At 38.3% G+C, this 22489-nt stretch overlaps 1 protein-coding gene across 1 annotated transcript in view; it reads left to right on the plus strand.

The window, feature by feature from the left end:
- The window catches only part of RECQL (RecQ like helicase), a 54621-nt gene that overhangs the window by 8363 nt on the left and 23769 nt on the right, over positions 1 to 22489 (plus strand). The window contains exons 3-5 of the mRNA XM_032855311.1: positions 13026 to 13223; positions 14299 to 14478; positions 16551 to 16657. Of these exons, the coding sequence (XP_032711202.1) occupies positions 13026 to 13223; positions 14299 to 14478; positions 16551 to 16657 (485 nt within the window). The remainder of the gene's footprint in view (positions 1 to 13025; positions 13224 to 14298; positions 14479 to 16550; positions 16658 to 22489) is intronic.

Consider the following 22489-nt stretch of genomic DNA (forward strand, 5'->3'; position numbering starts at 1 on the left):
CTTTGGAAAAATGTGTTTTCAGGCATTCTATTTTTTATTGGATTTTTTGGGTGTTAACTTGTGTAAGTTCTTTATGAATTTTGGATATTCATCCCTTATGAAATATATAATTGGCACATATATTCTATCATTTACTTGGTTGCCATTTTGTTTTATTGATGGTTTCCTTTGCTGTGCAAAAACATTTTATTTTGAGGTAGTCCCAGTAGTTTATTTTAGCATTTGTTTTCCTTGCCTGAGAAGACCTATCCTTAGATACGTTGCCAAGGGTAGTGTCTAAGAGATTGATGTCTCTGTTTTCTTTTGGGAGTTGTGTGGTATCATGTCTCACATTTAGGTCGTTAGTCCATTTTGAGTTTGTGTATTGTGTAAGAAAGTGGTCCAGTTTCATTCGTTTGCATGTAGCTACCCAGTGTTTTGAACACCATTTATTGAAGATACTGTCTTTTCCCCATTGTATATGCTTGCCTCCGTTGTCATAGATTAATCGAATGAGTAAGTGTGGTTTTATTTCTGGGGTCTCTTGTCTGTTCTATTAATTTGTGTCTGTTTGTGTGACAGTAGCATACTGTTTTGATTACTTCAGTTGTATATCTTGAAATCTGGGATTGTCCAGCTTTGTCCTTCTTTCTGAAGATTGGTTTGGCTATTCAGGGTCTTTTGTGGTTCCATAATTTTGGAATTATTTGTTTTGGTTCTGTGAAAAATACTGATGGGATTTTAGTAGAAATTGCATTGCATCTGTAGGTTGCTTTGGATATTATGAACATTTGGATAATACTCTTCCAGTTTTTGAGCAGAACATATCTTTCCATTTATTTGTGTTTTCTTTGATTTCTTTTAAGTGTTCTCTAATATTCAGTATATAAGTCTTTCCCTTTATGGTTAAATTTATTCCTGAGTATTTTATTGTTGGTGTAGCTGTAAATGGGACTGTTTTCTTAATTTCTCTTTCTGCTACATTATTATTAGCATACAGAAATGCAACAGATTTCTATATATTGATTTTGTATTATGCAGCTTTCCTGAGTTCACTTGTCACTTCTAATAGTGTTTTGGTTGAGTCTTAGGGTTTTCTAGTGGTATCTTGTCACCTGCAAATAGTGACAGTTATACATATTCTTTACCAATTTGAGTGCCTTTTTATCCTTTTTTTTTTTCTTTTTAAATTGTCTGATTGCTGTGTCTAGGACTTTTAGTACTACGTTGAATGAAAGTGGTGAGAGTGGACATCCTTCCTTGCCTTTTCTTTTTTTAAAGATGTTATTTATTTGAGACAGAAGAGTGCGAGAGCAAGGGGAGGGGCAAAAGGAGAGGGACAAGCAGACTCCTCACTGAGCAGGGATCCTGATCATCCCAGGACCCCAAGATCATGACCTGAGCCAAAGGCAGGCGCTTAACCCACTGAGCCACCCAGGCACCCTTCCTTTTCTGGAAATAGAGGAAAATCTCTCAGTTTTTCACCATTTGAGTATAATGTTAGTGTGGCTTTATATTATATGACCTTTATTATATTGAGGTATATTCCCTATAAATCCACTTTGTTGAGAATTTTTATCGTTGAATGGATGTTGAATTTTGTCAAATGCTTTTTCTGCATCTGTTGAGATAATCGTATGATTTTTATTCTTCATTTTTTTAATGTGATATATCACGTTGGTTGATTTGTGAATATTGAACCCTTCTTGCATCCCTGGAATAAGTCCCACTTGATTATGGTGAAAAACTTGTAAGGTATTGTTAAATGTGCTTTACTGATACTTTATTCAAGACTTCTACATCTGTATTTATTGGGGATTTGGTCTATAGTTTGTTTTCTTTCTCTTTTTTTTTTTTTTTTTTTTTTTTTGTAGTGTCTGTGTAGCTTTGGTATGAGGATAATGCCAGCCCTGTAGAATGTATTTGGAAGCTTTACTTTCTCGTCTATTTTTTGGAATATTTGAGGAGACCAGGTATTGACTCTACTTTAAATGCTTAATAAAAAAAAAAAAATACTTTGTAGAAATCACTTGTGAATTCTGGTCTTAGATTTTCCTTTTTTGGTAGTGTTTTGATTACTGATTTAAATGTGTTACCTGTAATTGGTCAGTTTCTATTTCTTTCTGATCAGTTCAGAAGGTTTTAAGTCTAGGAATTTATCCATTTCTCCTAGTTTGTTCTATTTTATTTGGTTCTCTCCCCTGCCCCCCTCTCTCTTGCCTTTTTTTTTTTTGATGAGTCTGGCTAAAGGTTTATTAACTCTTTGTCTTTTCAAAGAACCAGCTCTTTGAAACCACTAGTTTTATGGATTTTTTTTTTTAACCTTTCTTTCCTTTTTGGGGGGAAGGCAGTCTCTATTTCTTTTATTGCTCTTATGGCTTTAATTATTTCTTTTTACTAACTTTGGACTTCATTTTTCTTTTTCTAGTTCCTTTAGATTAAGGGTAGATTGAGATTTATCGTGGTTTTTGAGGCAGGCTTCTAGCACTATAAATTTTGCTCTTAGAACTTCTTTTGCTATGTCCCAAAGATTTTGGACCTTTGTGTTTTTATTTTTGATGGTCTCCATGTAGCTTTTGTTTTTCTCTTTTGTTTCCTTGTTGAACTGTTAGTTGTTTAGTAGCATGTTTTTCAGGCTCCATGTGTTTGTGGGTTTTTTCCCCTATTCTCCCACCCTCCTTTTTTCTTATAATTGATCTATGGGTTCATACTGTTGTAGTCAAAAAGATGCATAATAAGATTTTAATCTTAAATTTATTGAGGCTTTTTTGTGACCTTACATGTTGAATTATCCTGAAAAACGTTCCATGTGCACTTGAAAAGAATGTGTATTATGTTTTGGGATGGAATGTTCTGTATGTATGCTAGCTCCATTGCTCTAATGTGTAATTCAAAGATACTGTACCCTTACTGATTTTTTGTCTCGATGCTTTGTCTGTTGATGTCAGTGGGGTGTTATATTCTGCTACTATGATTGCATTGCCATCAGTTTCTTTCTTTATGTCTCAGTATTTGCTTTATGTGTTTCGGTGCTCCAGTTTTGGGTACCTAGTTATTTACAATTGCTATATACCCTTTGTCGGATTGATCCCTTTATCGTCATGTAATTCTGTTCTTTTTGTTTGTTTTTAAGATTTATTTATTTGAGAACGAGAGACAGTGTACACACACACACACCCACACACACACACATATGCATGTGTGATCAGGGGAAAGGACAGAGGGGGAGAGAGGACTCAAGCAGATTCTGGCTGAGCACAGAGCTGACTCAGGGCTCAATCACAGGACCACGAGATCATCACCTGAGCTGAAATCAAGAGCTGCTGCTTAACCAACTGAGCCACCCAGGTGTCCCCGTTCTTCATTTTATAATATACTCTTTGTTTTAAAGTCTATTTTGTTTGATAAAATTATGTATGATAAAATTATTCCAGTTTGTTTGATTCTGTTTGCATGGAATATCTTGTTCCATCTCTTTACTCACAGTCATTTAGTCTTTTTAGGTTCAAGTAAGTCTCTTGTAGGCAGCATATAGGCATATAGATGGGTCTTTTTTTTTTTTTTTTGGTATACATTTTGATATGAGAACAATTAGACCAGTCACAATTAAAGTAATTATTAATAGAGATATATTTACTGCCTTTTCATTATTTGTTTTCTGGTTGTTGTGGTTCTTTGTTCTCTGTTCTTTTGCTCTCTTTCCTGTGATTGATGATTTTCTTTAGTGTTATACTTAGCTCTCTCTTTTTATTATTATTATTATTAATGTATCTACTAGAAGTTTTTGTTTTGTGGTTACCCAGAGATTCATATATAACATCTTATGTGTATAGCAATTTTTATTAAGTTGATGGTCACTTAGGTTTGAACACATTCTAAAAGAACTTCAATTTTACTATCCTTCCTCACATTTTATGTGTGTGTTGTTATATTTTACATCTCTTTATTTTGTGAGTTTCCCTTAATTTTTTTTTTATTTTTTAATTTTTCTCGGGTAATAATTGGGATTCTTTTTTAAAAATTCTTTTAATAACTTTTTTATTTTTTAATAAACATATATTATTAGCCCCAGGGGTACAGGTCTGTGAATTGCCAGGTTTACACACTTCACAGCACTCACCATAGCACATACCCTCCCCAGTGTCCCTAACTCCACCACCCTCTTCCTACCCACCCCCCCCCGCCACTGCCCGGCAACCCTCAGTTTGTTTTGTGAGTTTAAGAGTCTCTTATGGTTTGTCTCCCTCCCGATAACATCTTGTTTCATTTATTCTTTTCCAACCCCCAAACCCCCCACGTTACATCTCCAGTTCCTCATATCAAGGAGATCATATGACAGTTGTCTTTCTCTGATTAACTTATTTTGCTAAGCATAATACCCTCGAGTTCCGTCCATGTCATCGCAAATGACAAGATTTCATTTCTTTTGATGGCTCCATAGTATTCCATTGTATATATATACCACATCTTCTTTATCCATTTATCTGTTGATGGACATCTAGGTTCTTTCTGTAGTTTGGCTATTGTAGACATTGCTGCTATAAACATTTGAGTGCACGTGCCCCTTCAGACCACTACATTTGTATCTTTAGAGTAGATACCCAGTAGTGCAGTTGCTGGGTCTTAGGGTAGCTCTATTTTCAACTTTTTGAGGAACCTCCATGCTGTTTTCCAGAGTGGTTGCACCAGTTTGCATTCCCACCAACAGTGTAGGAGGGTTCCCCTTTCTCCGCATCCTCACCAGCATGTGTCATTTCCTGACTTGTTAATTTTAGCCATTCTGACTGGTGTGAGGTGGTATCTCATTGTGGTTTTGATTTGTATTTCCCTGATGCCGAGTGATGTGGAGCACTTTTTCGCGTGTCTTTTGGCCATCTGGATGTCAGTGGTTCCTGGGACTGCCCTGGGTCATGGTGGCTTGTAGACTTCCCATACTACTCCCACCACTGCATTGCTCCAGTACTGAGTTCCCTGACTTTTGCTGTGAGCACGCAAACAACTCATCTAGCTTTACTTGACTGCCTTGTGCTTAAAATGGCAGGCACCCAACTCTTGCAGTGTCTTTCACCTCAAGGAAGAAAGCAGGCTCCCCTTGGAGCAGAGAGCCTGATGTGGGGTTCGATTCCAGGACCCTGGGATCATGACCTGAGCCGAAGGCAGAGGCTTTAACCCACTGAGCCACCCAGGCACCCCACTACTTTTGTCTTTTAACTATACCAACTTTATAAGTGATTTCTCTATTATCTTACTGTATGTTCAGTTTCACTCATAACATTTTTTCCTTTCATAATTTTTTACTTGTAATTATGGCTTGCTCTTTCCCACTTGAAGAATTCTGTTTAACATTTCTAATAAGGCCAGCTTAGTAGTGATGAACTTTTTTTTACCTTTGTTTGTCTGCAAACTCTATTTCTTCTTCACTTCTGAATGATGGCTTTGCTGGGTAGACTATTCTTGGTTTTAGGGTTTTTTTTTCCTTTCAACACTTTGAATGTATCATGCCACTCTCTTTTGGCTTGCAAAATTTCTGCTGAAAAATCAGCTGATAGTCTTATGGGGTTTCCCTTCTATATAACTTTTTGCTTCTCTCTTGCTCCTTTAAAAACTCTCTCTTTATCTTTAGTGTTTGCCATTTTAATTATTATATGTCTTGATGTGGTCCTCCTTGTGTTCATCTTGTTAAGGGCTCTCTTTGCTTCTTGAACTTGGATGTCTGTTTCCTTCCCTAGGTTAGGGAAGTTTTCAGCTATTACTCCTTTAAATAAATTTTCTGCCCCTTTTCTTTCTCCTCTGCTTTTGAGACCCCCTATACATGCAAATGTTATTATGCTTGAGGTTATTTTAGAGGTCCCTTAACCTATCCTGTGATCTCTTGATTTCTTCTACTATATCTTTTTATTTCAGTTATTCTGTTCTTCACCTCTAATTGGTTTCTTTTTGTATTTTGTATTTCTTGAGGTTCTCATTGAATTCATCCACTCTTCTTTCCAGTCCAGTGAGCGTCTTTATGACATTACTTTGAACTCTTTATTAGGTAGATTTGGTATTTCCATTTCATTTAGTCCTTTTTCTGAGGTTTTGTCTTATTCTATTTGGACCATATGCCTCTGTCTCATGTTTTTGACTTTTTGTTTGTTTCTATGAATGAGGTAGAATAGCTACTTCTCCTGAACTTGAGGGAATGGTCTTGTGTATGTATGGTTGTCTGCTGTGCAGACTGTGTGTCTGGTGACTTTCATCGGCTGGCTGAGCTTTGGTGTGGGCCAGGGGTTCTGGGGCAGCCTGTGCTGGTGCTGCCTTTGGATAGCCAGAGCTGAACTGGACATTGGCTGGACATCCCCAGGCCTCTCTGTACAGATGGTGCCCTGGCAGGAGAGCTGAAACTGAAGTGGGTACAAGCCAGGGTATTTATATTTATATTGGGGTATTTAGTATAGGTGGTGCCTGGATGGTGTGGCTGGACCTGAAGTGGACATGAGCTGGTTATACTGAGGCACATGCACATGTGGCATCTTGGCAGGGCTCCTGGAACAGAGGCAGAGTGTGTGTGTTGGTGGGGTCCCAGGACATTCCATTAGGGTGTGCCCTGGCAGGGCAGCAGTAGCGAGGGTGAGAGCAAGCTAGTGTTCCTGTGGCACTCGGTGTAAGTGGTGCTCTTGTAGGGTGGCTGGAGTGGAAGAGAGCATGAGCCAGGAAGTCATGGGGTGGTGTACACCATGTTATTCCAGCAAGTCGTATGGAGCCAATATGGTGCAGGTCTGGATTGTTCAGGGTGCTTTGTGCCTGTGTCACTTTGGCAAGATGGCTTTAGCTGTAGTGAGTGCTGACCAGAAGTATCCTAGCATACATTGAACTATGGCTGCCTTGGTAGGATGTCACGGAATGATGTGGGCTAGGGGCCCAGGGCTCACTGAGGCAGTAGGTCAGCTAGGGTGCCTGGACTGTGCTGCCATTCACATAATCAAGGTCGAGGGGAATGTAAACTCTGGCACTCACCAACTCCTCCAATCCAGAGAGATTTCCAGCAGCAGCTTTTCTGCCATTTGGTGGAATTCTAGGGCTTGGATCCTTTATATTCTAGTTGTTCTTTTAAACTGTGGCCCTTTTTCCTGTGTCCCAGGAGATCCAGGGCTGGTGTGGCCCGGGGCTCATTGAGGCAGCAGACCAGCAATGGCATCTGAAACCTGCTCCTGTCTGTGCTGTCAAGGTGAACTGGGAACCTAAACCATGGCACTTGCCAGCCCCTCAGATCTGGAGAGAGTTCTAAGAGCTGCCCCGCCATTTAGTAGGGTCCTAAGGCTGGTTCCTTTATTTTCTAGTTTCCCTCTCAAACTGTGGCTTTTTTTCTGTGTCCCAGGGCAGATGAATCTGCTTACAGCCCCTCAGTGCTATCCCTCCCACTGCAGTTCCACAACATTCGAGGAGGGTGGGGGGGGGTTTCCTTTGTTAGGGTGTGCAGTCCATACCCCGTTCTTCTTTAGGAGGAATTGCTCTCTTAATTTGTTGTGTCTCTGGAGGAGATGAGTTCAGGCTCTTCCTATGTTGCCATCTTGAATCGGAAGCTGAGAGCTATACAATCTGGAACTGTGGAAATAACCACAGAGTGGGTTAAAGAATCTCCTGAGCCTGCTGTGTGATGGACCTGAGGAAAACAGCACTGATCATGTGACTTGGATAAGTCCAGTCCCTGTTCTCACTGGTCGATCACCATGACATTTTAGTTGTCCAGGAACTATCAGTTAAGAGTTAAGTCCAGTAATTTCTGAGAAGTTATTTTCCTTCCCCACTACACAGTTACCCTGATAAGTTGCTCTGGAGAACAGTGGTGTGAAGATTTACCACATAAATTTTTAGTTGTATAATAGAGGCCTTTCTCAAAGGGGTCCAACCTCCACTTTATTAAAGGGACTCTGGGTCTATATCTTGACTCATTTCTGGGAACTGGTTGAAGACCGTGACTCTTGTAGTGATTCGAGTCAAACTTATGTGTACTGGAATCAGGGCTTTGTATTCTGCATTTTTATATCAATCTGTTTCAAGGACATCGTGGTCAGCTAAGCAATTCTGAGTTGTCTGTGGTTCAGACTATTCTGTTTACTGCTTCTGCTATGTTGCCTATTATAGCAACCACATGTACCTTTTCTCTGGTTGCGAACTGAATTGCTACCATTAACTACCATACCTTGGAATCCATCATTCTCATTGACTCATTTAGTCTAGTTCAAAGGCAGTACTTCCCCTGCTGTCATTCCTAACTTACAGAGAACAGCCTTGAAGAGCTCTTGAGGGATGCCAGGGTGGGGAGGCCCTCATGAATATATGAATATATGAATATATTTCTCAGCCTTGGTGAAAGGAATGTCCTCTGGATCATCCTGGGGGACAGCAGGAGAGTGGATGGTCAGTCTGCCTGATAATCTCCTCTAGCATTCCCATCTCCTGAAGCCTCTGGATCCCGTCCTTTAGTGTACACCCAGGAAGTTCTAGCCCTTCAGTATCATTGGAATCTACACCTGTGGTATTCCATCCCAACTTTCTGATATTCATCTTTCAGCCAGGTTTCTGCCAACCAACTAAGTAAATTATTAGAGCCACTCCTGGCCACTGTATTTAATGCACTAAACCACAGTGGATTTTTTTTTTTTTTTAAAGATTTTATTTATTTGGCACAGAGAGAGAGAGAGAGAGAGAGAGAGCGTGCGAGCGAGTGCACAAGACAGGGGAGCAGCAGGCAGAGGGAAAGGGAGAAGCAGGCTCTCTGCTGGGCAGAGAGCCCAATGTGGGGCTCGATCTCAGGACTCTGGGATCATGACCTGAGCCAAAGGCAGATGCTTAACTGACCGAGCCATCCAGCACCCCTAAACCACAATTTCATATTGAGTACATATCTGTAAATTTAGCTTCATTTAATATCTTATTTTGTACCTTAGGAATCTATTCTCACACATATTCCCTGCTTTTCTGTTGATACAGGGATACCTCAGTGATATTATGGGTTTGTTTCCAACCATTGCAGTAAAGTCAGTTTCACAGTAAAACAAGTCAAATAATTTTTTGATCTCCCGGTACATGTAAAAATTATGTTTACACTATCCTGTGGTCTGTTAAGTGTGCAGTAGAGTATCTCAAGCAACAATGTTCATAACTTAATTAAAAATACTTTATTGCTGGGGCGCCTTGATGGCTCAGTTGGTTAAGCATCTGCCTTTGGCTCAGGTCATGATCCCTGGGTCCTAGGATCAAGCCCCACATTGGGCTCCCTGCTCAGTGGAGAGTCTGCTTCTCCCTCTCCCTCCGCTTCTCCCCCTTGCTTGTGTTCTCTCTCTCTCAAATGATTAAAAAAAAAAACTTTAAAAAATGTTTTATTGCTGAAAAATGCTAGCTATCATCAGAGTTTCCGGTGAGTCTTATGTTTTTGCTAGTGGAGAGTCTTTCCTTGATGTTGATGGCTGCTGACTGATCAAGGTGGCGGTTGCAATTTCTTAAAATAATACAACAGTGAAGTTTACCACATTGATAGATTTTTTTTCCTTCCATGAATGATTTCTCTGTACATGTGATAGCATTTTTGCCACAGTAGAACTATCAAAATTGGAGTCCATCCTCTCAAAACCTGCTATTGCTACTTTATCATTTAAGTTTATGTAATATTCTAAATCCTTTGTTGTCATTTCAACAGTCTTCACAGAATTTTCACTAGGACTAGATTTCATCTCAAGAAACTACTTTCTTGGGAGGGAGACAAACCATGAGAGATGCTTAATCTCACAAAACAAACTGAGGGTTGCTTGGAGGGGTTGGGGAGGTAGGGATGGGGTGGCTGGGTTATGGACATTGGGGAGGGTATGTGCTATGGTGAGTGCTTTGAAATGTGTAAGCCTTATGATTCACTGACCTGTACCCCTGGGGCAAATAATACATTATATGTTGATTTTTAAAAAAATCAATGACAGAAAAAGTTAATTGGAATACACATTAAAAAAAAAAAGGAACTATTTTCTTTGCTCATTTAAAGTTTTGTCATGAGAATGCAGCAATTCAGTCACATCTTCAGGCCGCACTTCTAATTCCAGTTCTCTTGCTGTTTCCACCAGTGAAATCTTGAAACCTCTAAGTCATCCATGAGGGTGGAATCAACTTCTTCCAAACTTCTGTTAATGTTGATATTTTAACCTTTTTCCATGAATCATGAATTTTCTGAATGGCATCTAGAGTGACAATCCTTTCCAGAGGTTTTCAATTGATTTTGCCCAGATCCATCAGAGCAAGCACTATCTGAGGCAGTTATAGCCTTACGAAACCTATATTATAAAAAATAAGTCTTGAAAGTAAAAAATTACCCCTATTATTAAGTTTGCTGTCCTATATGGGTGTAGTTTGTGGTTCCCCGAAGCAATTACAGTAGTAGTATCAAAGAGTACTGATCACAGATTACCATGACAATTGTACTAATAGTGAAAAAGTTTCAAAAATTGCAGAAGTTACCAAAATGTGACATGAAGTGAGCAAAGAGTGTTAGAAAAATGGCGCCCGTAGACTAGCTTAACGTAAGTTGTCACAAACTTTCAATTTCTTAAAAAGCTCGGTATCTGCAAAATGCAGTAGAGTGAAGCACAGTAAAATGAGGACTGCTTATATATATTGGCAAGTGCAACTCTTGGTGTGTTTCATGTCTTTTCATGTGTCAGTCATTTGTACATTATTGTCTGGGGCTTCCTAGGTTTTGAAGCACTGAGAGGTGGCAGGGCAGATTCTTAGTAGGCCTTAGCAGTCCCTTCCTTACAAGGCCACTGTTAAAAAGACCAAACCAAACCAAAACAAAAAACTATCATAGGCATTCGGACAGGAGGAGACTGAGAAAGAAGAGGAAGGGCAAGAGAGACTTGGGAGAATTTAGTGTTTTAAGGTCCCCTGCCTGCCCCATTGGAATCTGCCCAGATGTTCCCTTCCCAATTGCAGAGTCTCACTTCTTCCTAATCAGTGCCCTAACTTTAACTTAAGAGCCTGTGCAAGGTTGGGAGTTCAGTTTGCATTGTAATTCAGCCCCTGCAAAATGTTGGTATTTGGTAATCTTGGCGCGGTAGCCAAAGGAGATAAGGGGTTCTTTTAGGACAGTCATAGAGTCTTTGAGGTCCCTTTATGCAGATCCTGCATTTCTCTCAGGTTCTTCAGTATATTTAGGAGGGGGCAGTCAACCCCATTATTCTCAAAAAATGTTCTGTGACAGCAAACACTTGGTCACCCAGAGCCTTTCGCTCTCTAAATAACTTAATTACTGGTGTCTAGATTGTAATTCACATAACTTCGTCTACTGTGTGTCATGGAATACCACTCTCCCTTTTACCACTGAAGGGGTCATTAATGCCTTTAATAGGTGGCATAGAAGCAATTTGAAGAACCTACTTTTAACTTTCTTTTCCTCAGGAACAACATTTGGTGTTGGTTAGGGTTCATTTAGAGAAGCTGAATCATTGTGAGTGATATAAAGGATTTATAGGAATCAGTTCCTACATGATCATGGCATGTGGTTAAGCAGTCCATTACTGGTCCTGAAGTTAGCAGTGCTAGCAGTAGAGACGAAGATGGAGCGCAAGTGTGGCAGGGTAAAAAAGAGCTGAAGCCAGTGAGCAGAAAATGGAGCCTGTCTGGCTCTTGCTTGCACTCGTGTTGGTGTGTCGTTGCCTCCAAGGCTCTGATTGCCAAGATGCTGGTGCCCTGCAGAAGAGCTGGCGCATTTGCCATAGAAAATTGTACAGGAACGTGGCCAATGATTCAGGGAAGCTGAAGAAGCTGTGGGCCATCCTGCTGCCCCAAAGAGATTCAGCAGGAGATGGAGGAACTGACTTCTGCCACCTGCCAAGAATGAATGAGCCCCAGCAGCACCTGACATTATGCCAACCATCTGAATGTAATGTAAAAGGTGGCTTCTCTTTCATTTCTACCTTCCAGCTCCAAGAGTTCACTTGTGGCCACTCCTAACCCAGAATATTTCAGGGAAGGCAGTTCAGGTAGTTGGTATAATACAAAGCCACCATAGCATCCTATTTTAAATCATAACCATGAGGTTTCATCTTATGAAAATTTCCAGCCTTCAAACTGGATCAATGCAGATTGATGTTTTAGAAAGCACCAAGGACATCTTTAAAAAATTTTTAGTTTCTATTGTGTCAAACATAATCTCACTTTGGCTTTAATACTCGGATTGCTTAGAAGGTTGCTTTACAAATTAGTTACGATAGAATTATAATGTCATTTACAGTAGCACACTTGATATCTCCTTTAATTGTTACATCAGCTTGTTTCTAATCCCGACTCTTTATCATGCTAACATACAAACCCAGATATGAGTGTTTTTGTGAGATATTATCTAAGTAGTTAGGGGATAACTTTATTTTTTATTTATTTATTTTTGAAAAAAAGATTTTTATTTATTTATTTGACAGAGATCGCAAGTAGGCAGAGAGGCAGGCAGAGAGAGAGGAGGAAACAGGCTCCCTGCCCAGCAGAGAGCCCGACTTGGGGCTCGATCCCAGGACCCTGCGATCATGACCTGAGCTGAAGGCAGAGGCTTAACCCACTGAGCCACCCAGGCGCCCCTAGGGGATTACTTTAAAATGCCTTCTTTTTGTTTCAAAGTCTGATCACTTTACTTAAATGACTTCGAAGATTGTTGGACCACTGTCCCACAACACAGTAAAAGTAACAGTGATCTTTAATTAAATGCACAGCTGTGTGCCAGATACTATGTTAAGAACTTTCCATATGTTACCTCACTTAATTCTTTAAAACAATACTATGAAAGCTAGATATTATCCCCATTTTCCAGATGGGGAAATTGAGGCTCACTTAAGTACTTAGCTTGAGCTAAAAAGGGGATCTAAGATTTAACTCAGGTCTGTGTGACTCCCAACACACATGCCCTTAACTACCCTGCTCTACTACTATAAGTGTCTGTAATTTCAATGGTGAGGAATATCCAAAAATCAGTAGGGAAACCTCAAACTAATTATTTAGTCATTGTATCTTTTTTTTTCCCTTCCTTACAGGTCTAACTGAAGAATTGGATTCTATAACCAACGAGCTACATGCAGTAGACATTCAAATTCAGGAGCTTTTGGAAAGGCAACAAGAGCTTATTCAGAAAAAGAACATCCTAACAAACCGAATAAAGCAGCATTTAGAGGCTCCTGATGCTGGGGAAAGCAGTGAATGGGATTCTTCACCTGCTGCTTGGAATAAAGAAGGTCTACTCTGTTTTTCTTTGCTAGTTTTGTTTCTAATTTCTTTCTTTATGTAGGAGTTAAATCATCGTTCCTGGATCAGTGCTTTCCATTGGCTCAGAGGGAAACTGGCCACTCTTTAAGGGGCATGGGAAGCCAGTAGGCAAACCATTCTTACTCATGTTCTTTTTGAATGAAACTTTATTTTTCAGACTTCATTATTTTTTTCCAAATATAGTTCTAACAGCATCAGTCAATGCTTGGAAAATATTTTTAACTAAATTTGTAAAATTTTAACTAGAAGAAAATTAAACCATTAAGAAAAAAAAAATGGATTCAGACTTCTTGCCAAAGTCTAGTTTATTTTCCTGCCCTAGTGAACACACCTTTCTTGATTCAAGATCTTGCCAACCATCATGTTTATCATTAGCTATCACATTCAAATGGAATACTGACTCTAGAATTGCAATGCTTTTATGGGCCTTGATTTCCAGGGATTCACTTCTAAACAAGATATTTACATAAATTCCATATAATTGTTAACTTGATATTTGAGATTTTTATGATACTATGAATTCCCTGATCAACATTCAGATTTTTTTTTTTTTAAAGATTTTATTTATTTATTTGACAGACAGAGATCATAGGTAGGCAGAGAGGCAGGCAGAGAGAGAGAGAGAGAGGAGGACGCAGGCTCCCAAATAAGCAGAGAGCCTGATGTGAGGCTCGATCCCAGGACCCTGGGATCATGACCTGAGCCGAGGGTACTGAGCAACCCAGGTCCCCCAACATTCAGATTGTTTTTTGAATACCTGTCAAGTACTTTCCTCTTATTTGTAGGTTAATTCTCAGCTGGCAAATGTTTTCATTTTTTTCTGATGTACTGTTTCTTATATATCATTAAATGTGTTTTTGCTTAGCTTTGTGAGCTAAACTAATCTCAAAATTGTCAGTATAAAAATTAAATTGTTAATAGTATTTAAAGTCTTACATAAATTCTAACCTGTTTTTCTCTATTATAAAAGCGGCCATTCATGTTTTTATCTCATTTATAATCCTAAATAGTTCTAATATATGTAACTTACTTTTCTCTGTCTAGATTTTCCCTGGTCTGGTAAAGTTAAAGATGTTCTGCAGAATGTCTTTAAACTGCAGAAGTTCAGACTGCTTCAGCTTGAAACTATTAATGTAACAATGTCTGGAAAGGAGGTATTTCTTGTTATGCCTACGGGAGGTGGAAAGAGCTTATGCTACCAATTACCAGCATTATGTTCGGACGGTATGTATTAATAAAGATTCATTTAAGTTGAAGAAATGCCATTTCTCTTTTAATTCTTTAAAAAAAAGAATTTCTAATCATACCTGTGTAAAAACTAAGTGCATTGTTATTTTATCTTTATGTTAATAGACATTTTGAAGGGTTCATTTAAAGAGAGACTGTTAAAGACTTTGAGTGGAATTAGTTCTTTTATCTTGTTCTTAAAACATAATTAAAAATCCATGGGCATGGATTCTAGTACCAGATCTTTATTGAGTGTCGGCTCTGGTGTTAAGCACGGGAGGTAAGACTAGTGAGCAAAACAGGCAAAGTTCTAGTTTTCATAGAGTTCGTGGTATAAAGTAGTGCTTTCTCAAACTGTAACGTGTAAGAATCACTGGTGATGTGATTAACATGCAAATTCTGAGTTTGTGTGGGACCCACAATCTTGCATGTCTAACAGGCTTCCAGGTGATACTGATGCTGCTGTTTGGGGACTAGCAAGGGTATAGAGCAGGGGTCAGAAGACTTTCCTTTAGAGAGCCAGTCAGTAAATGGGATAGATGTGGTCCATATGATCTCTGTGGCAGCTACCGAACTCTGCCATTATAGCATGAAAGTAGCCTTGGACGGCATGTAAACTAATGGAAGTGCCTGTGTTCCATTAAAACTTGAATTACCCAGACAAGCAGCTAGTCCTTAGTGTATTGACCCCAGTTTAGAGAATAGGTTATTGTAAGCAATTGCAATAAAGGTTTTGTGATAGAGATTTTAGTAGGGAATTAAGTTAGTACAAAGATCTGGCCTAGGGGCTGTTAGAGAAAGCTGTCCTGCCAGTGTGGCATTTAAGTTAAAAGTTGAAGGATCAGTAGGCAAAGCTAGAACAGGGGAGTAAGGAAGAGTGTTCGTGCAGGGGAGCAGTATTTCTGAGCCCAGAACTAAGAACATTAATGGTAGAGGGTATTTAGTAACCTGGAAGAATTTCATTGTGGCAGGCAGTGAGGGACAAGACTTGTGGAAAGAATCTTGAAAGGTATTATAAAAACTTAGATTAGTGGGAAACCATTGAAAGGTTTTATGTAGGTAAGAGACTAGTTAGGATTGTGCTTTAGAAGATAGAGGAATTCTAGAAATAATTAGGAGGTAGATTCAGTAGGACTTGTTTTCATTGTATGTATGGTAGTGGGGGTGGTAGGAGAAGGGATAGTCTAGAATGATGTCCAAATTCTAGGCTAGGATAAATGGCAAAGTTGCTCATTGAAATAGGATACATTTGGAGAAAGAACTTCTGTGGGAATGGAGAGAGAGGGAAGATGAGTTGAGGAAGTAGAACTAGTGAATGGGACAGTCTTTGCAAAGAATTGTTAGCCCTAAATTAGATATCCAGGGTGTTTTAAAGATGAGAGGGCTTGCCCGTGTTTAAATATAATGAGAAGGTACCACTGTTGAAGGAGAATGTGAAAATACAGCAGAGAGAGTATTTGAGATGGCAAATCCCTGTTAAAATCTGAATCTGAGTCTGTTTTTTAATTGGTCTGCTCTCTGTCTCAGGTTATTTTAAGAACAATCTATGGAGACATAAGTTAATGTAGAATAACTCTTAACAGCTGTGCACAATTTCAGTAATAAGAGAAAGGGGATATACTATCAGCATTTCATTCAGTCAGTAAACTGATCACTGATTTCTACTCAGCATGTATTAATCTGGTACAGTAAGTAGAAGAATACTCAAGTCACTATCAATTGTAATTATACAGGTTGCTGTGTTTTCTTTGGAAAGCCTTAGAATAACTTTTTCCTCATATAACTGGACAGTATTTGACTAGATTTACAATATTTTGCTAATACATCCAATAATGATAAGTAAAAATTCAGAATGATATGTTTTTATTTTTATAATATTGAATAGGGAAGAGATTTCTGTCTAATCTTATATTTGCTTATTTGGCTAATGGTCATTTATTTATATCTATCTCTTCTGTTAATGAGGATGAGAAGTAGGTAGTATATTGATGTTGTGATGCTCTCAGGTGAGTGGTTGAAACTTATTCTCGAGGTAGTGTAAAATTTAAAGTACATACTTTCTCTTTTAGGTTTTACCCTTGTGATTTGCCCATTGATCTCTCTTATGGAAGACCAGTTAATGGTTTTAAAACAATTAGGAATTTCAGCTACCATGTTAAATGCTTCTAGTTCTAAGGTATGCTTCTGTGGCTCTTTTTTTTTTTTTTTTTAACTCTTCACTGATGTAGGAGCCTTGGTTTCTACTGAGTTAGTTATAAAATTATAAAATAACTATATCTGGAAGTTGCAAACTACTATTGATGGGCCAGTGTTAGCCCACTGCCTATTTTTATATGGTCTGTGAGCTAAGAATGGTGTGTGTGTATTCAGGTTTTTATTTATGTTCTAGTTAACATATAGTGCAATATTGGTTTCAGGAGTAGAATTCAGTGGTTTATCACTTATATACAACACCCAGTCCTCATCATAAGAAATGCTCTTCTTAATGGCTATCACCCATCTAGCCCATCCCCTACCCACCTCCCTCTGTCAGCCCTCATTTTGTCTCTGTGGTTAAGAGTCTCTTATGGTTTGTTTCCCTCTCTTCCCCCTCCCCCCACATGTTCATCTGTTGTTTCTTTTTTTTTTTTTTTTTTTTATAAGATTTGTTTGTTTTAGAGAATGAGTGCAAGCACGGGGAGGGGCACAGGGACAGAGAGAGAGAGAGAGAGAGAGAGAGCATGCTTCAACAGACACCCTGCTTAGCACAGAGCTTGATGCCACGGACTGGACTCGATTCCACGACCCAGAGATCATGACCTGAGTGGAAACCAAGAGTCAGATGCTCAACCAACTGAGCCACCCAGTCACTCACCCCTGTTTTGTTTCTTAAATTCCACATATGAGTAAAACCATATGGTATTTGTCTTTCTCTGACTGACTTATTTAGCATAGGACACTCTAGCTCCATCCACATCCTTGAAAATGGCAAGATTTCATTCTTTTTGATGGCTGAGTAAATCCCATTGTACATATATGTACATACAGAGACACACACCCACACACATCATCTTTATCCGTTCATCAGTTGATGGATGTTTGGTCTCTTTCCATAGTTTGGCTATTGTTGATAATGCTGGTGTACATATCAGGGTTCATGTACCCCTTTGAATCTGTATTATCCTTTGGGTAAATACCTAGCAGCACTGTTGCTGGATCATAGGGTCATTCTATTTTTAACTTTTTGAGAAACCTCCATACTGTTTTTTACAGTGGCTATACCAGTTTGCAGCCCTACCAACAGTGCAAGAGGACTCCCCTTTCTCCCATCCTCACCAATACCTGTTGTTTCTTATGTTGTTAATTGTAACCATTCTGACAGGTGTGAGGCGGTATTTCATCATGGTTTTGATTTGTATTTCCCCGATGATGAGTGACATTGAGCGTCTTTCCATGTGTCTGTTAGCCATCTGGATGTCTTCTTTGAAAAAGTCTGTTCATGCCTACTACTCATTTCTTAATCAGATTTTTGGGTGTTGAGCTTGATAAGTTCTTTATAAATTTTGAATACTTACCCTTTATCAGATATATCATTTGCAGATATCATCTCCCATTCCATAAGCTGCCTTTTAGTTTTGTTGATTGTTGCCTTTGGTGTGCAGAAGCTTTTTATCGTGATGAAGTCCCAGTGGTTCATTTTTCCTTTGTTTCCCTTGCCTCTGGTGTTGTGTCTAGGAAGAAGTGGCTATGGCTGATGTCAAAAACTTTGCTGACTGTGTTTTCCTTTAGGATTTGAATGGTTTCTTACTTACATTTAGGTCCTTCATCCCTTTTTAATTTATTTTTGTGTATGGTGTAATGAAGTGGTCCAGTTTCATTCTTCTGCATGTTGCCATCCAGTTTTCCCATGTCTTTTCTCCATTGGATACTTTTTCCTGCTTTGTCAGAGATTAGTTGAACATAGATTTGTGGGTCCATTTCTGGGTTTTCTGTTCCATTTCATTGATCTATGTGTCTTTTTTTGTGCTAGTACCATACTGTCTTGATGACTACAGCTTTGTAATATAACTTGAAATCTGGAATCACGATACCTCCAGTTTTGGTTTTCTTTTTCAGGGTTGGTTAGCTATTTGGGGTTTTTTTTTGTGGTTCCATACAAACTTTAAGATTGTTTGTTCTAGCTCTGGGAAAAATGCTAGTGGTATTTTGGTAAGGATTACATTAAATATGTAGATTGCATTGGATTGTATAAACATTTTTTAACAATTTTCTTCCAGTCCATGAGCATGGAATGTTTTTCCATTTCTTTGTGTCCTCTTCAATTTCTTTTTAAGTCTTTATAGTTTTCAGAGTACAGATCCTTTACTTCTTTGGTTATGTTTATTCCTAGGTATCTTATGGTTTTTGGTACAATTGTAAATGGGATTGATTCCTTGATTTCTTTTTCTGTTGTTTCATGATTGGTGTATGGAAATGGAATGAATTTCCCTACATTGCTTTTATATCCTGTGACTTTGCTGAATTGATGTATTAGTTCTAGCAATTTTTTGTGGAGTCTTTTGGGTTTTCTACATAGAGTATCATGTCGTTTGCACATACTGAAAGATTGACCTCTTTCTTACCGATTTGGATGTCTTTTATTTCTTTTTCTTGTCTGATTGCTGAGGCTAGGACTTCCCTTACTATGCTAAATAGTAATGCTTAAAAGTGAATATCTCTATCTTGATTCTGACCATAGGGGAAAACTCTCAGCTTTTCCCCATTAAGGATGGTATTAGCTGTGGGTCTTTCTTACATGGTCTTTATGATAGTGAGTTATGTTCCATCTACCCCTACTTCATTGAGGGTTTTTATCAAGAATGGATGCTATATTTTGTCAAATGCCTTTTTTACATCTGTTGAGAGGATCATATGGTTCTTATGCTTTCTTATGTTAATGTGGCATATCACATTGATTGATTTATGAATATTGAACCAGCCCTGCAACCTGGGAATAAATCCCACTTGATCATGGTGAATAACTCTTTTAATGCACTATTGGATTCAATTTGCTAGTATCTTATTGAGAATTTTTGGATCCTTGTTCAGGGATATTGGTCTGTAATTTTCTTTTTAGTGGGGTCTTTGGTTTTGGAATCAAGGTCATACTGGCCTTGTAGAATGAGTTTGGAAGTTTTCCTTCCATTTCTGTTTTAGGAATAATATGAGAAGAATAGGTATTAACTTTTCTTCTAAATGTCTAGTAGCGGGTGCCTGGGTGGCTCAGTGGGTTGGGCCTCTGCCTTCAGCTCAGGTCATGATCTTGGGGTCCTGGGATTGGGCCCCACATCGGGCTCTTTGCTCGGTGGGGAACCTGCTTCCTCCTCTCTCTCTGCCTACTTGTGATCTCTCTCTCTAAAAAAAAAAAAAGAAAAAAGGTCTGGTAGAATTCTCTTGGGAAACCATCTGGCCTTGGACTTTTGTTTCTTGGGAAATAGTGGATTACTGATTAAATGTCTTTGCTGGTTATGGGTCTGTTTAAATTTTCTGTTTCTTCCTGTTTCAGCTTTTGTAGTTTGTATGTTTCTAGGAATTTGTCCATTTCTTCCAGATTGCCTAGTTTGTTGGCTTATAAATTTTCATAAATGCTCATTTAATTGTATTTCTGTAGTGTTGCCTGTGACCTCTTTCATTTGTGATTTTGTTTTTGGGTCCTTTCTCTTTTTGATAAGTCTGTCTAGGGGTTTATCAATTTTATTAATTCTTTCAAAGAACTAACTCCTGGTTTTTTGTTGATCTCTTTGTCATGTTTTCATTTTCATTTGCTTTTGTGTACTTTTTAATTTCATCTTAAATTTCCTGGTTGAGCGATTCATTCTCTAGTAGGATGTTCTTTAACTTCATGTATTTGTGATCTTTCCAAATATTTTCTTGTTGACTCCAAGTTTCATAGTGTTGTGAGCTGAAAATCTCAGTCTTTTTGTACTTGTTGAGGGCTGATTTTGACTCTGTATGTGGTCTGTTCTGGAGAATGCTCCATGTGCACTCTAAAAGAATGTGTATTCTGCTGCTTTAGGATGAAGTGTTCTGAATATATCTGATAAGTCCATCTGGTCCAGTGTGTCATTCAAAGCCATTGTTTCCTTGTTGATTTTCTGCTTAAATGATCTGTCCATTGCTGTTAATGCCCTCTACTGTTACTGTATTATTGTCAATGAATTTCTTTATGTTTGTTAATTGATTCATATATTTGGGTGCTCCCAAGTTGGAGGCATAAATATTTATAACTGTTAGATCTTCTTGATGGATAGACCCCTTAATTTATGATAATCAGCGCCCTTCTTCATCTCTTGGTACAGTCTTTGGTCTAAAATCTAGTTTGTCTGGTATAAGAATGGCTACTCTGGCTTTCTTTTGACGTCCATTAGTGTGTTAGGTGGTTCTCTATCCCCTCTCTTTAAAGAAGCAGGTGTCTTTAGGTCTAAAATGAGTCTTTTGTAGATGGGTCTTGTTGTTTTATCCATTCTGATACCCTGTGTCTTTTGATTGGAGCATGTAGTCTATTTACATTCAGAGTGATCATTGAAAGATAAGAATTTAGTGCCATTGTGTTACCTGTAAACTTGGTGGTTCTGGTGGTATTCTTTGTTCCTTTCTAGTCTTTCCTGCTTGGTGTGTATGTATATAAATAAATAAATAAATACACACAATTTAAAGATTTATCTATTTATTTGAGAGAGAAAGAAAGAGTATGCGTGCACGGGCAGAGAAGCAGAGGGAGAGGGAGATGGGGAGCACACTCCCCAGTGTGGAACCTGACATGGGCTCACTCACACAACCCTGAGATCACAATCTGAGCTGAAACTAATAGTCAGACACTCAAACAGCTGAGCCACCTAGGCACCCCTTGATTATTATATTTTTGAATGTTTAAAAATAATTAAAAGAATGAAAGTACTTTGTGAAGTGTGAAAATTATATCAAATTTAGATTTCAGTGTCCATAAAGTTTTATTGGAATACAACCTTGCTTGTTCATTTACATGTTGTCTAACACTGTTTCACAGAATAATGGCAGAGTAGTTATGATGGATATTATATGGCCCACAAAACCCAATATTTACTATCTGGCACTTTACAGTAAACATTAGCTGACCTGTTTTATATTTTCTATTAGAAAATGGTAAGCAAGAATTACTAATTATGGAATATAATTAAATACAAATGGTGCATTACTAGCAAGGTATGCTTTCCCTGTGGAATTTCATCTGTTTGGGAATGGACTCTTACCTTCATCTGTTGAATAGCCTTTTTCACCTATTCTTTTTTAAAAAGGATGTTACTGAACTTTTGAAAAGATAGAGAAATAGAATCATAATGCAACTGCCAGTTACCCATTAGCCACCTTTAACAGTTACCAACATAGGACCAATCTTTTTTCATTTGTATACCCACCCTCTTCCCTCTTGCTTTATTTATTTGAAACAGTTCCCAGAGGTTATTTTAGTTGTAACTCCTTCAGTATGAATGAGAAAGATATAATTACAATGACATCATCACACCTAAAAAATTTAGCGTTGATTCATTAACATCATCAAATAAAAATATTCTCATCAAAGCTTACTCTTTTTTTGAATTGTGTTCCAGAATAGATTGGTGGATTATGTTGTGTTTTGTTGATTTTTCTGTAGGTTCCCCTTTTTCTTATTTGTTTCCCATGCAAATTTAAGTTATTTGTTGAAGAAATTAGGGTCTTTGTTTTGGTTTTGATTTTCTGATAACCTCCTTGTAATATTGTTCAGTTTGTTCTTTTTAGTTTTAAAAGCTTGACTGTAGTTGGCCTTTTTCTTTTCTTTTTCAACAGTATATTTCCCATGGCATGACTCAGGAGGTACATCATAACCTGGTTATTTTGTATGATGTTAAGCTCGGTCAGTGGGTTCGGTGATATCTGCCTGTTACAGAAGTTCTCTGTTCCCTTTTCATCTAATGGCTTTAGAGCTGTGAATGATTATTGCCTGCCTTAAATACCTCTAATTAGGGGGTTACAG

The sequence above is a fragment of the Lontra canadensis genome, unplaced genomic scaffold (genome assembly GCF_010015895.1).
Source record: "Lontra canadensis isolate GAN:19392208 unplaced genomic scaffold, GSC_riverotter_1.0 scaffold9, whole genome shotgun sequence".
Classification (NCBI taxonomy): domain Eukaryota; kingdom Metazoa; phylum Chordata; class Mammalia; order Carnivora; family Mustelidae; genus Lontra; species Lontra canadensis.